At 39.5% G+C, this 15225-nt stretch overlaps 1 protein-coding gene across 1 annotated transcript; it reads right to left on the bottom strand.

Moving 5' to 3' along the window:
- Positions 1-10254: 10254 nt before the first annotated feature.
- si:ch211-215c18.3 lies at positions 10255-15014 on the bottom strand. Its single transcript, XM_036581018.1, has 4 exons — positions 14878-15014; positions 14338-14454; positions 12960-13376; positions 10255-10914 (listed from the first exon to the last, which is right to left on the bottom strand). Exons 2-4 carry the CDS (start codon positions 14375-14377, stop codon positions 10808-10810), a joined length of 564 nt encoding a protein of 187 aa, XP_036436911.1. The 5' UTR covers positions 14378-14454; positions 14878-15014; the 3' UTR covers positions 10255-10807.
- Between the last annotated feature and the right edge of the window lie 211 nt (positions 15015-15225).

Raw genomic sequence — 15225 nt, forward strand, 5'->3', positions numbered from 1 at the left:
CGCCCTCTGCACAACTCGCTGTGTCATCGCACAAAGTATTGACCAGCCTCACTCATTTCCACTCCAAAGCTCTCGAATTTTCCATTAGTGTTCACAGAATATACAGCAGCTGCTTTAAAGTCAGTACCAACAGTAGAGTTTAATAAGAAACCGCCTCACTTTTGTAAATCTGAGGTAATATGGATTAGCATGCTAGTGAGGTATCACTGAGGGATATCGCATCATCAGCATTTCCGTCTACTTTTAGTTTTATGATTACTTTTCTACTTTTTTGGCTATGATTAGCTTTGAAAGCCAAAGTGAAAACATAAAATTGTTTAAAAAGAGTAATGCATTAAATGAAACAGTCACTGTGATTAAAACTGGGCCTAATGAACCTGATGCAAGCCTGGGTACTGAAAAAAGCTGTACAATGTATGTATTTACATATACAATGTATATATCCATATATTGCTGAAATATATTGAAGAAATCTTTGTATCTCCATTTTTGTCGTTTTTCAGTTCCTGATATAATTTGAAAATGCCTTTATCCTTTACATTGTGTGTAAATTTCAGGAAGAATGGACCAAAGTAAACGGCCTAAAATGACTTGGAAAAAAAGTCTGGTTCCATTGACTTACATTAAAAGTAAAGTAGTTTTTATTCCTTTTCCTGTAAAGTTGTCATTTTGAAGATACAACCCAGATAGCGAAAATGATCTGGCCCGGATCCGGCACAAATCATCCACAAATTCCGACCCAGGTCCGGAAAACAGCTCTGGCCCTGTGTCCTTTTGCACAGTGGGCCAATACTGGTACAGTTCTGATTTGTGGATTTGGGCCAACACTGTCCTAGCACTAACCAGTTCCCAGTGATTTCTTTACTAATACAGCCCAAATCCGGGCTACATCCATATCCTCTTTTTACATCTGGATCAGTAACTGTCCAGTGGCGTATACCTCCGGTCCAGATCTGCACCTCCTCCAGCCTGCATCCGCACTCCTGCTGGCCTGAATCCACATCTCCTCCGGCAGTTTTAATTTTTCCTTACATGATATAATTGAGTAATTTATATTAGCACTTGAAAGTATTTAATCCAACTACAAACTAAATAATACTTATTTAATTTTATTGTAAAAGTTGAAATAACTAGATGGTTTGTTTCTCTGTGTTAAATATACCATGGTCCTGGACTGTCCGTTCTGTATATTTTAGTGTTTTTTGTCTCCCATGCGCCCACACTACTCAGGTGTTGTTAAATACATTAGCTGCATCATGCATGTCAAGGAAAACAGTAAAATATGCAGGGCAGGGGTATTCTAAGACCAGAGTGGGGAACACACATATTACTTCACAAACAAAATGTATTTCTTAATAAATGTCTAATTGCAGAGTTGGGAGATAACATTAAACTTTGGTGGTTTGACGTGAAATGATTAATTGTAAAGAAACTTACTGACTCTTACTGGAGCGTATTCCTTATAATGGTGGTGACAGGAACCATGGGTTGCCATGACTACAACTCAAATACTACAAATAGCCATTTTATTTACTATCTAAAACCACCAGTGAACCTACACGTGTCTTCTTAGTTTCATATGGAATGTTGATGTAAACAAGTGGGACACCTGCAAACATTATTTTGAGACCATATTGCCAGATCCTTCTAATGGATCTAAAAATGTTTTAGACCTGAAATCTTCTCCAAACCGTGGTGAAACAGTGTCTCAGGCATCAGGGAGTGTATTCATAAACATTTGTTGTAATAACTTGCTGTGAGGGAGCTTTTAGCAGTTCAGACGTCTGGTTCCAGTGTGTGTTGAGCTGGTCTGAGTGGATCAGAGCAGTGACACTGAGGTGTTTAAAAACTCCAGCAGCACTGCTGTGTCTGATCAACTCACACACAGCGCAACACACACTAACACACCACCACCACGTCAGTGTTACCGCAGTGCTGGGAATGATCCACCATCCAAATAGTACCTGCTCTGTGAGGGTCCATGGGGGTCCTGACCACTGAAGAACAGGGTAAAAGGGGGCTAACAAAGTATGCAGAGAAACAGATGGACTACAGTCTGTAATTGTAGAACTACAAAGTGCACCTATATAGTAAGTAGAGCTGATAAAATGGACAATGAGCATAGAAACAAGGAGGTGGTCATAATGTTATGCCTGATCAGTGCATGTCTGATATCCATTTAAAGTCTGATATATATAATTATTTATGTTTTTATTTTTGAAATATACTAAGCATTACAATCAGATCAATGCGTTAATAAACAGGTAAAATTCATTTTTCATGTAATCTGTATCAGTACTGAATATCTTTATTTTACCTGCATAAATGAACTCTTCAATCACAACACAAAATGTCAGTTAAGAACAGTTACAAAACAGCTAAAACCAGGAACAATTCAAAAACTGTAAAATACAATATTTATTGAAAACATTTAGCTTCTTTTTTTTTTTTTTAATGTTTTCCGAAAGTGAATTATTAACGCTCTGTGGTTTGGCGAGCTGTAGATGACCTGAAAGAAACAAAAGGAAAGGAAAAAAACTACTTAGAAACTCAATTAGTTCATAATTGTTGTATGTAATCAGGAAATGCACTGACCACATGTTTTCAAGCTCTCACAAAAGAGCTTCTCAAAAGCATATACACAGTGTGTATATACAAGTGAATTGATAGTAATTTCTACAAAAGACCAGAGCCAGGAGTATATATAATGTTCTTATTTTATCATTTGACTTTTATTCTTGAATTTCACTTTGTATTTTACTGATTTATTGTTTTTTTTGTGCTATTGCTTCCTTCAGTCCCTGTTTTTGTATATGCTTAGCTTTATTTAAAATGAGGGCCACCCTCAATGTACTTCCAAGCTTAAATAAAGGTTGACTGAAGACGTTACAGTAAGAAATGTCTACCTGGCAAACAGACTCACAGGCTAAACTAATAAGAACTGCTGGGACAAAAACATGCTTTGTGTTGATTAGATAAAAACACTAAGTCAACAAAACTGCAAGGAAAGGACATAATACTTGTTAAATAACTGAAAATGGCAGTTCTTAATTTTGTTCAGGTAACCCTTAAGGGCAGTGTAGGGAAATCTGATTTCTGTATTACCATCCTCTCTGCCCTACTTTTCTGTTATTAAACAACCACAACACAAAAAAACTGCAAGAATTCTTTTGGCACTATGAAATAACATTGATCAGCGACTGGTTTCAGTGTGCGTGAGTGAAATTACATGCTGGCCCTTGGGCTTAGAAGTATACGGTAGTGACATAATCGCCAATTCATCTCTGTGGCAATGCTACACATTGCCACAGAGACATCTGATGATTTGGCACACTTCAGACCGTCCAATAGACGTTAAGGAAGTCCGAGCCAAATGGATACTCACTCTTTTTCCCTGACATTTTCATTGTCCACTTTTTTGCAGTAGTGCTGATCAGAGACTGGTTTCAGCATGCGCAAGTGAAATTACCTGCTGGCCCTTGGGCTTAGAAGGTATGCAGTAATGGTATAACCACCAATTTATCTCTGTGGGGCAATGCAACACTTTTCCGCAGTATGTCTGATGATTTGGCACATTTCAGTTCATCCAACAAGTGAGAGACAACGTAGAGAAAATGAGAAAATCAGAGCCAAATGGCTACTCTAATAAACTGACCGCTCTGCATAAGCTCTATATAACACATTCTATCAGAGCACTCCACAATATTATTAACGGCACAAACTTCATTGCCAATAAAGAAAATGTTGTTTCCTCCTGATATTTTAATTGCCCACTTTTCTGCATACATCTCCTGGTACTGTCTTTTCACTGAAGGAAGATTTTGGTTTAGAAGTGGTGTTGTTTTGGACATTTAGAAGTATTCTGCTGCTCTGATACCCTTCTAAGAATCTGCTTGAGGGGACTGTGTGCTTTTCCTATTCAGTATTTAAACTTTAAACTTATTAAACTTTTTCAGTTTATGAAGAAAATTCTCATAAGGAAAGGCTGATATGTTGTCAAGACGTCCATGCAACATAACATCTTGTGGAATATGAACCAAACACACTGTACATTGTAAACAATTTCATGCTGGCCATATATTTCACCGAAATGACTGACAAAAGCTCTCCAGTAATGTCTGTGCATACAATGCATGGATTGATGACAGATGTGGGCTTATAAGAATAGAGATGCTGGCAAAAAGAAGCATGAAGTTGTTGTACATATTTTCAGCAATCAAAGAGGCCAAAACTACAGGACCACTGTAGAGGAGAAATTCCCTGAATTCTGTTGCTTTCCAATGGCCAACATCACTCAGTGACCTCAGTCGTCTGGCAAATTCCACTGGCACATAGGAGTGTATTTCTCTCAGACGGTCTGAAATTCTGTTCACATTCTTAGAGGGTAATCTGGTTATCAAAGGGCCTCTCAACCACATTAATAACAACTTTCGGACAACCCCCAAACAGACGAGATGCATTTAGTCCAGAGGGAACTGGGATATCATGCCTACTCTAGATCCCTCAAAAGCATGGTGGTGTTCCTCATCATGCCTCTCTTCTATGTCTGAAAGTGGTTAAGGGATATGTCATTTTTCCATCCACACGCCGCCCAGGCTGTTCACATTTATCACACCCGTGATAGCCATTATGTGCTTTTGTGTTCTTAACAAATGATCTGAGAAAAAGTCGTTTTCCTTTGAAATTAAAACCTTTCTCTAAGTCTTGGAGCTCTTGAACAAAGTCTCTTATGAACTCAGCAGAAGAATCTGGTTTTCTTGTCGAATAAAACAGTGCAATTACTGCTGGTTCTGTCATCTGATGGCTGATTAACAATCCAAGAGTTGGCCACATTTGCATGCTGAAGGTTTTGAATAATGGCAGTCCATCTATGTTTATTTGCAGCATCAACATACAGTTCTCAGTAACAGTTTGTGCAATCTCAGTCAGCGTCTTTTGGAGTGGATTCAAAATACCAAAGTAATGGTACAGTCCGCCACATTTTTCCTCAATTTGATATTATGAGTTTTTGCTCTCAAAAGAGTACGTGCATCTTTCGGGCAGGCTTGGATGGTAAGGCCTTAAAAAGCTCAAGAGAGCTGTAAGTGCAACAAGAGATCCTCCAAAATTTAGCACCCAACTGCTTAATTGATCACCAAGACTTGTCTCTTGTTCAGAACTGTCATTTTTGCACTCAGACGAAGATGCACTCTGGTCATGGCAGGTTGCATGGACACCACTATCCCAACCCCATGCAGTGGACTCTGTATCCTCCCAACTTCTTACTTCTGCCATTTCACTTTCTGAATCTTCCCTCCCTCCCTCTTCCAATTTCATAACTCAAACTAAGCTCACTGCCTGTCTCAATTTGTCTTAGAACTGTTGCCCTTTGCTCAGTCTGATCCTCCGTTATGTCATCCAGTCTCCTTTTGACATCTCTACATGCCCCTCGGCGAATAGTGCAACTTGACACAGCCTTGCTCATTGCTGCACAGAGAGGCTAATGCAGAACCAGAATCTGCAATAGTTTTGTATCAGTATTGAAAAAAAGCAAAGAGAAGTTAAAACAGTCATTAGTTCCGTGGGCTAGCTAACGATACAAAGAAAGAGAAAAATAACACTTTTCCTTCTAATCAAAAATATGACTATTAATCGTGACTCTGATAGAAGTATTAGCTAATAAGATATGAGACATGACCAACCCGTTTTGATGGCTCAATCCTAGCAGACCCTTGAAAACCGTCTGGAATTTTTTGAACGGTCTCGCAGCATCCGGATGCAGAGCAAGTCGTTACGCTGACCCTGGAGCAGTGGACATGTGTTCCTTGGAGTGAAGAATCAGGCTTCACTATCTGGCAGTCTGATGGACGAATCTGGGTTTGGTGGATGCTACCTATAGGAATACATGGTGCCAGCAGTAAAGTTTGGTGGAGGAGGGATAATGGTCTGGCACTGTTTTTTGCGTTTTGGGCTCGGCCCCTTAGTTTCAGTGATTTAGTGACCTAGTCCCAGTCTTTTTCAAAAATAATTTTTTTTTTAATCAAAGCACAGCATTCAAATTTTATAATGAAGTTGAGGCATCTATCAATTTGTGTCTTAATGATTCCATTTCACTATAATAAGCTATGACAAAACACAAATGACAGTGTCATTTGTATAAATTCGTGACAGTGTCAATGTCAATTTTGTTCATTGATTAAATAGATATTAGTAATTGTTGTAGTTAAATTAATTGCATAATGATGTTTTGTACATTAATTTATTTAGTATTATTATTATTATAGCAAAAAATCTAATTCATATTGCCTGTAAGAGCTGTCAGTCGTATGTATGAGATGCGTCCATAAAAGAAAAAGCAAAAAAAGCTGAGCAGTGCTTCATCTGTGAAAAAGCACCTCTGGTTTTAGATTAGATGAGATACTCACATTTGATTTTCCTTAACTGATTGAATTGCTGTGTTTAAGTAAGCTATGTCCATAAAAATGTGCCGAGGTGTGTAAATATATTAAGTTGCATGCAAAAAATTGGGCGTTTTGTTGGTTTTCTAAGTGAAAATTAAAAAATAAAGTTAACAGATCCACTAGAGAACAAACTTCTGCACATTTCATGCACAATTTCTGTTATTTATTTGCCGAATTACATCACAAAATGTAAAATAGACATATTATAAAACATAAAATGTTGCCTGTGCAAATGTTCTTTTACATTTTCTTGCTCCCCCTAATGTGTGAAACCTAGTAAATAAATAATAATTGTGCACATTTAGCAGAAAAGTGCCATATTGAAGTGTGTAGAGGATGTTAACCGATTTCTATTAAGAAAATCAACAAAACATTTAATTTGACTATTCAAACTTTTGCACACAACTGTTAGTCTCACCTCAGATCACCTTGCTAAAAATTTACTTGTTTATGTGTCGGGGGGGAAATCAGATATGCATCTGAGCTGTAGGCCATCAACATTAGATGTTCTGTCTACCCACACCATCCTAGCCTGTGAAGAAGTTCTTCACAGAGAAGTTTCCAAATATGGTTCACCTTCTTGCTAATTCTCTAGTTTATTAGTGCATTGATTCTCAGTCCTGGTCCTGCAGTATGTCTGCCCTGAACGTTTTTGGATTACCCCTGCTCCCAGCACATCTGATGCAGCTCATGATCCAGTCCTCAAGTGTCTTTCTCCGCAATTGGCCCTAGGAGGGGATGTCGGGGTGCTGAGGGGGCTACAGCAACCCCAGATTTCAGGACTGCAATTGCTGAATAGAATTTAAAAGACAGTTATGCATCTGATCTTTTGCCAAAGTATTTGGAATTAAAAAGAACATGCAATTTAATGTTGAAACATTAAAGAATATGCATGTGTGGAGGTATCTGATTTCCTGTCCGTTGAAGATGCTACAGCATTCTGGCTCCCTGTTTTTCTGGATGTATTTACAGCAAAATGAAATGGTATAAGAAGCAAAGATGAACAGCCTGCAGTCTGCATTCCTTTATTTCTCTCTGTGTTTCAATACATAGATCCTTGAGTATGCAATGAAGACATTGGAATGCAACACACAGCGAGTGCACAAACAGGCTATACTGGTATGGATATAGGCCTACATTCCTTTTAGTGCAAAATGTACAACGAAATAGTTGACGGATACAATTCAGCTAAAACCAAAACTGCTTTGTATGGGAAGCAGCACATCATTAACAGCTCTGGTTCTCTTCCTTCTCATTAGACGCTGAAGGTTTGTGCAGCAGCCTAGAGAAGGCGTTACAACTTAACACACCACATCACACACTACATTTACCAGTGTGTGGAGATGTTGTACCTTCCTTGTGGTGCTCTTACAAAACGCTGCTGTCAGAAACAAAACTTCATAACTCCAAAACGGTAACTTAACAGAAGGAAAAAACATTCAGAACTTTGAATGGAAGTTAATGCAACTACATTTTTTCCAAGTAATTATGCATTTCTATTGGTCCATTCATCATGAACGTTTAGCACACTGTAAAGGGCAGCTGGCATTTTCAAATTCCGTAAAAAAGTACATAATAACAAGAAATGAAAAAATGGAGACATGAGGTTTTGTTCTGACAGCAATGATAAGCATATTTCCTTCAGACTTCTCAGCTAACATTTCCTCATTTTTGTGGGTAAAATGGCTTTGATGGCTTAGTGCAAAAGCATGTGCAAAAATACATTTGAAAAAGCAGCACAATGTACAGGGAAGTACTGTGGAAGACAAAAGCACCTACAAGTGCATTAAAAACATGCAAATTCTTATTGGTTTGTGCAACTTATATTTATAATTGGCTACTTTTCTCGATGACAGATGTTTGACTCACAGGTCTTATTCTAGTCACACTCTCTACTGTACGATTCTGTTGCTGAACTAAACTGCCCTCGACCATTTTAGTTTAAATTTGATAGACCACACAAGTCCAAGACTTTGATACGTGGCCTGCCTTTCCATTAGTGTTGCAATACTGTTATATACTATATACCATAGCAGTGCTGTGATGGTGTCCTTCACAGACACTATATAGACAAAAGTATTGGGACAGACCTCCTAATTTCAGGTGTTTGAGCCACACCCACTGCTAAAAGGTAAATAAATTAAGCACATAGTCTTGCAGTCTCGATACACAAACAGTGGCAGTGGAATGGGTCGTTCTTCTGATGAGCTCTGTGACTTCAAACATGGCACTGTCATAGGATGCCACCTCTGCCACAAGTCAGTCTGTAAAAGTTTTGTCCTGCTAGATATGCATCTGTCAACTGTAAGTGCTATTACTGTAAAATGGAAGCACCTATGAGGAACAACAGCTTAGCCATGAAGCGGTAAACCATGCAAACTCACAGAGTGGGGCTGGGGAGTGCTGATGTGCACAGTTCCTATACTCTGTAGAATCACATTAGGAGCTTCAAGGCATGAGTTTCCATGTCCGAGCAGCTACAGACAAGCCTGAGATCAAAATGTGGTGTGAAGCATGCCACCACTGGACTCTGAAGCAGGGGAAACACATTCTGTAGAGTGATGAGTCATACTTTACTATCTGGCAGTCTGACGGACGAGTCTGGGTTTGACGAATGCCAGGAGAATATTACCTCCCTGACTGCACTGTGCCAACAGTAAAGTTTGGTAGAGGAGGGATAATGCTATGGTGTTGTTTTTCAGGGGTTGGCCTAGAACCCTTAGTTCTGGTAAAGGGAAATCTTAATGCTTCAGCAGACCAAGACATTTTGGACAATTGTCTGCTTCCAATTTTGTGGGAACAGTTTGGGGCAGAACCTTCCCTGTTCCAGCATGACTGAGCCCCAGTGCACAAAGCAAGGTCCATGAAGGCCTGGCTGGATGAGTTTGGTGTGAAAGAACTTGACTGGCCTGCACAGAACCCTGACCTCAACCCCATCAAACACCTTTGGGATGAACTAGAACAGAGACTGTGAGTCAGGCCCTCTCATCCAACATCAGTGTCAGACCTCACAAATGCTTTTCTGGATAAATAGGCAAAAATTCCAACAAACTCCAAAATATTTTAGAAAGCTTCCCAGAAGAGGGGGAGCTGTTATAGCTGCAAACGGGGGTCAACTCCATTTTACTGCCTATGGATTTAGAATGGGATGTCATAAAAGCTCCTGTGGGTGTAATGTGTAGGTGTCCCAATACTTTTGTCCATATAGTGTAGGTATGAAGTCAAAATGACTGTATACAGAGCAACTGATTAGCTGAAAAGCCATTAGCATCTTAATGTTAATTACAAGTAGTATTATAAAGCGTTATAATGAATTTTTCTGTGAACGAATGGCAAGGATCAATACAACCTACTACTGAGATTAACAGGCCACCCCTAAACTGATTTCATATTTCTACAAAGAGTAATGTATCAAAAGGTAACAAAAGCATGACTGCATGGAGACGACTGAACTGCTGAATTGGTTGGATATTTTCTTTAGAATCTGAAACGAAAAGTCTCATCTGACACAAAAACAGTATAAAATTATAATATTTACTCATAATTCTTTGGACAAAGGTACTGGATGTTGGTGTTTTCAGAAATGTAAAACAAAGCCAAGATTTAGTGCTGACAGTAGCACAAAGTTGATTACCATGGAGAGTAAGTTCCTTGTACTTATAAAATAAGTACTCTTGGATCAAAACACACTTACAGGAAAAGCCAACGGGCAGTTGCTTGTTATTACTGTTATTATTGCTAATATAATTAAATAATTAATAAATTAATTAAACTTGAAAACTACAAGGTAAGAGAAAAAGCATCATTGATAAACAATTATTCTCACAGCTAGTAAAACAAAATGTTATTCACAGGGATACAGCCCAATCTGGCAACCCTGACCAGATTGCTGAGACTGTTTATAAGTGTGTTTCCTGTTGCTGTTTTTGAAGTACCGGTAAAATGTGTCAAATTTGTTGTCCAGTCTAATTGACCATTTGCTGCAGATGTGGCAGACAGAAATTAGGTTAAAAAATATTCTATATCTAAAGGGAGGGCAGCAGCTATTTATACGACAATGTGCTTCGTCTTAGTAGATGTTACGCGCATATGCTAGTGTTGTGCACAACTGGTGAACGCTTGTACCTGGGTGTGTAAAGAGACCTACAGATCAAAACAACCTTCAAAGCATGTAATTGACTGCCTAAAATAACAGTTTTGTGTCACACTGGAAACATTTTAAAACTGTACCTTCGAAACAGCCAATTATTTTGAACGTGAACATCATTATCATCATGTGATGAGTTTGCAAAAGGGATCATGTGAACAAACATAAGAAATGGCGATGCTGGAGGGACAGTCTGCCAAACACGGACCGCCACTGTGGTTCATGCTGACAGAAGCCCCAGAGAGACGGGAAGCGACACCATAACCATGAAGATCAGCAGTGCTACATGAGCTACTACACTCAAAGCAGAGCACACCAGCAAATTTCCTAAGAGAGAAGAGTCAGGCAGACAAAGAGAGAGGAGCAAAAACAATCAGTCACAAACAAAATAAATAACATTTTATATATAAATTTCTACAGTTCAAGTTCTAAGTATTGATGAATGCACTCATTTTTGGCCAAATTAAAAGTGTCATGGTCTACATTCCACTACTGTGTAAACAAACTTCATTTCTAAAAGTATCCAGACACCCCTTCAAATTAGTTCATCCTGCGACTTTGCTGACACAAGCGTTCAACTGCAAGCACACAGCTTTACAATCATAAGCTTTGCCAGTAGAATGGGATGCTCTGGAGCAGCCAGACATGAGCTTTAGGCCACCGTATCCATTGCCAAGTGTGGCTATAGGGGTATAAAACTCCCCAGAATCGGACTGTGGAGCAGTGGACAAGCCTAGTGATGGAGCATAATCCAGTACCCTTGGGATTAGTTGAGAGTGGCATTTCCAAACCAAAACTAACCATCCAACATACATCAGTACCTGTCCTCACTAATGATCTTTGTGGCTGAATCCAACTTTTTGTTGGAATGCAACTTTTTGTTGGCTGTGGCATCGCCGGGATTTAGGCTACATTCACATTACCAGGTTGAAGCGGCACAAATCCGATCTTTTGCCCTAATGTGACTCAGATCTGATGTTTTCAAAGCTGTGTGGACATGCAAATCTGATCATGTCAAATCCGACCTGAGCCACTTTTATATGTGGTCCTACATCGGATATGTATCCAATGCGTGGCCATGCGACGTTAATGTGACGCTCAGATCGGAATTCATGTGCTTTTTTCCACTGCGCGTGAACCATCATTCAGCTTTACCATGGCAACAGCGCTGAACAGAGGTTAAAGCCCATAAACGGTGGACAAGCAACACATCTCAAATCTAATAATGCAGCTGAGAGCTGTTCAGAGTTAATTATCTTCGTAGCGAAAGCTCGTCCTGCTCGTTAGTCTGTGTGCTGATGATGCACATGACGCACGTGATTCATTAGCAGAAAAGAAAGAAAAGGGCTGGGAACTTGTGTTATAAAGAATGATTCAGCCTGGACTGCTTTTTAAATGGAGCATAATAAAGGGCAGCCAATCAAAACAGAGCTCATTTACATATTTCAGCCTCGAAGGCAACAACTGGGGATAAAAAAAGATTTTTTGAATGTGGTCATGTAAAAATGAATTATAAACATATAACCAAGCAAATAGTAGAACTGGTCCCCAGGAGGAAAATATATGATGCAGGATATGGGCCTGTTAAGACTGAGTTTTCTAAGAGAAAGTAAGTTTACACATCAAGGGCACCACACACTGGATGCACTGCACAGCATTCATAAATTTTAAACTGTTTATAACGCAGGTATGCACACTGGCGCCGACACTCTGCATTGACGTGGCCTAGCACTTGGTGACTCCAACCACTGTTCACCATGCAGCATTTTGCCATTACCACATTAAATTAAAGCCAAGGCTTGAAATTTGGCTTGACATTTACACAAACAAAGACAGACGGTCTTTTTGGTAAACAGACAGGTATTGATGGTCTACCTCAGCTAACGTTACCAGCCTAGCCTTTTTCAGCTTGTATCTTTTAGCTCGAGAACAGCCAGTTTGTAAAAGGTAGTAAAGTGAAACAAAGTGTGATAAGTAATGACTTTATTACATTCAATTTATATGAGTAGAGTGTAAAAATGAACTTGAACCTAGCTTTTAACAGCTCTCCCTGCCGGTATTCTGTAGCAGTGCTCTGCTATGTGATGCGCCAGGTGTGCCGGTGGCCTTCAAACCTGACATTTTTCCACAAATTGGGTGCACGATTTCTGTTTATTTGGGTTTATCATATTGGGGAAAAAATGCGTGATAACTTTTGCAAATAGCACATTTCATTAATTTTAAATCAGCAAATAAAAAGTAATTTTGCATCAAATTGTGCAGTAGTGGGTTCTCTGTAGACGATGTGTACTTATTTTTACTTAGGAAAAAAACAAAACCTCATTTGACCAGGTGTGTCCAAACCTTTACATAAGACTGAACCATGTACTCACTCTGGTTGAAGGCCATACTATTCTCCTTCCAGGTGCTCCCCTGATACACTCTGCAGGTGTAGGTGTACGCCCGGTCCTCTGACATAGGCATCCAGGTAAGGCGGCAGATGTTTGGAGGCACCAGCGTGACATTAGCCCTCCGGCGGGTCTCTATGGGCGGGATGAGGTGGACTGGATTGTTGGGATAGGTGGTGCCCATGAGGCGTCCATCCTGTTTGAACTCGCAGAATGGCCCGGGGATCTTGTCGGTCACAGGGAATTCGCAGTCCACCCGCACATTCTTCTCCATGTAAGTGAGGCAGGAGAATATCTGAGGGCCTCTAGGAGTGTTCCACCACCAGGAGTTAATATCTAGGAAGCTGGGTTTCTGGTAGCTTGATGATGCAGCAGTCAGTCCAATCATACATGATGAAAACACTAAACATGGAAATAACATTGAGCATTGGGCAGACTTAGTAAGCAAAACAAAATGGTTGCTATAACCTATACAAAACAACAAAGAATGGTTTATTAACTCCTCAAATGCAAGCATCTGTATGTGGACCCACACTTTAATTCCTGTTTTTTACACAACACACATATTAGTTTTACCCAATAATGTACAGTAGTTATCAGCTACATGTAGTGTAAGTGCTTTTCAGATGAGTAGAGGCTCTTACTGCAGCAAAGGCTGGTAGTCCTTATTAAAGTATATACATTTTTTTTGTATTTTATTTTTTTATGACCTTTGTGTAGTTTTATGTACCATAAATAGTCAAAATTTTATTTTATGTAACTATTCTCCAACCTCTCTTTATTCCTTAGAATTAAAGAGGCTGCTGACTGATTATTTAAGACTAATATATGTAAATGTCCTCTAAGTGGCATTTGGACAAAACCACTATAAAAACAAGATATGTAATGTTTTAATTTATTGACGTCTATTGGCCTCCAAACGTTCACCAACCATTCTTTAAAAGACATTTCTTCTAAAAATCCAGTTACGAAGTTTTTACAAAGATTCTGACATTCATCATGTTTTCATATTTGGGATTTGTTCTTAGGTGAGAACAGAATCTACACACACTGAAAGGTGTGAACAGTTCTGTGCTTCAAAAACACATCCTGAATCTGACGTAAACTCTATCTTAGCACCTTCCTCAAAGACAAATTTAAGAAGAAACTCAGGAAGATGTTGGTGAATGACGCCCCTTCTTGGTAATGTAAAAGCTAAAACATACAGTATTGTGTTTTTGTATTGTTTTCAATGTAAAACAGGTCAAACAGACTTTATTAATCACTGCTTTCTGTTTTTTTTTCTTAGCATTTCATTTACTATATTAAACAGATTTTAAAGGAATGCAAAGGAAGACTGTGAGTAAATGTCACCCTAACTTACCTACAAAGATGCCAGTGGTTACTGCAGACTGCAGAGTCATGGCGGATCACCTCAGCACAGAGTGAGCAACTTACACACCCTACTGGTCTAGCAGCACCAATACAGGCCGATAAACGCCTATATGAAGAAAATAGAGAAAATTAGAAAATGTCATCGTATGTTTTGACTTCATAAACGTTATAAACTGCAGGACAGGCGTGCTGTTTTTAGACTAGCTGCGCTGCAGCACGCAGGCTAACAAGTATTTTCTGAGGGAAAAGTGAGGGATTTTTCCTCAGTATCCTTCGGCGTCTTCAGAGGGGACGAGAAAAAGACTCTCTTGAATATTTCACTGCCATGTACGTCGACCCTGTGGTCAGTTTGTTCGTTTTAGGACAGGGATATGAACAGCTTTGCTGACTTACACTAGCGCAGTGCTGGGAAGGACGCGGGAACGCGCAGCAGCGTGAACGAGCGTATCAGTAAACGGGGCATCTGTCCTGTACGAGGACGAACAGCATCAATATCCCTTTTTTAGTCATTGAAATCATCTCTGTTTACCTTAAAAACGAATCCACAGTGTCCGTGAGGCGGTCTGTGGGTCTGACCAGCCAGAGCTTTCCAGTGTTTCTGTCACCTTCACTCCGTGAGGAGGGAGGCGGCTGAGAGCGCTGAGGCAGATGATGCTGAGGAATCGAGCACTGGCCCACAAACAAGGGCGACCCAAGGGCTGAGTCTTTCAACTGCTGGACATGGAGATTCCTCAGAGTTCAGCTCCAGTCCTGATCCACGTTTTCAAAGATATCAGGACATCACACTGTAAAAATGACGTATTTCTACTTGTTAATTGAAACTCCAATAGTAAATAACAACAGAGAAACAAATACATAAATATATAAGATATACATG

The sequence above is a fragment of the Colossoma macropomum genome, unplaced genomic scaffold (assembly GCF_904425465.1).
Source record: "Colossoma macropomum unplaced genomic scaffold, Colossoma_macropomum, whole genome shotgun sequence".
NCBI lineage: Eukaryota > Metazoa > Chordata > Actinopteri > Characiformes > Serrasalmidae > Colossoma > Colossoma macropomum.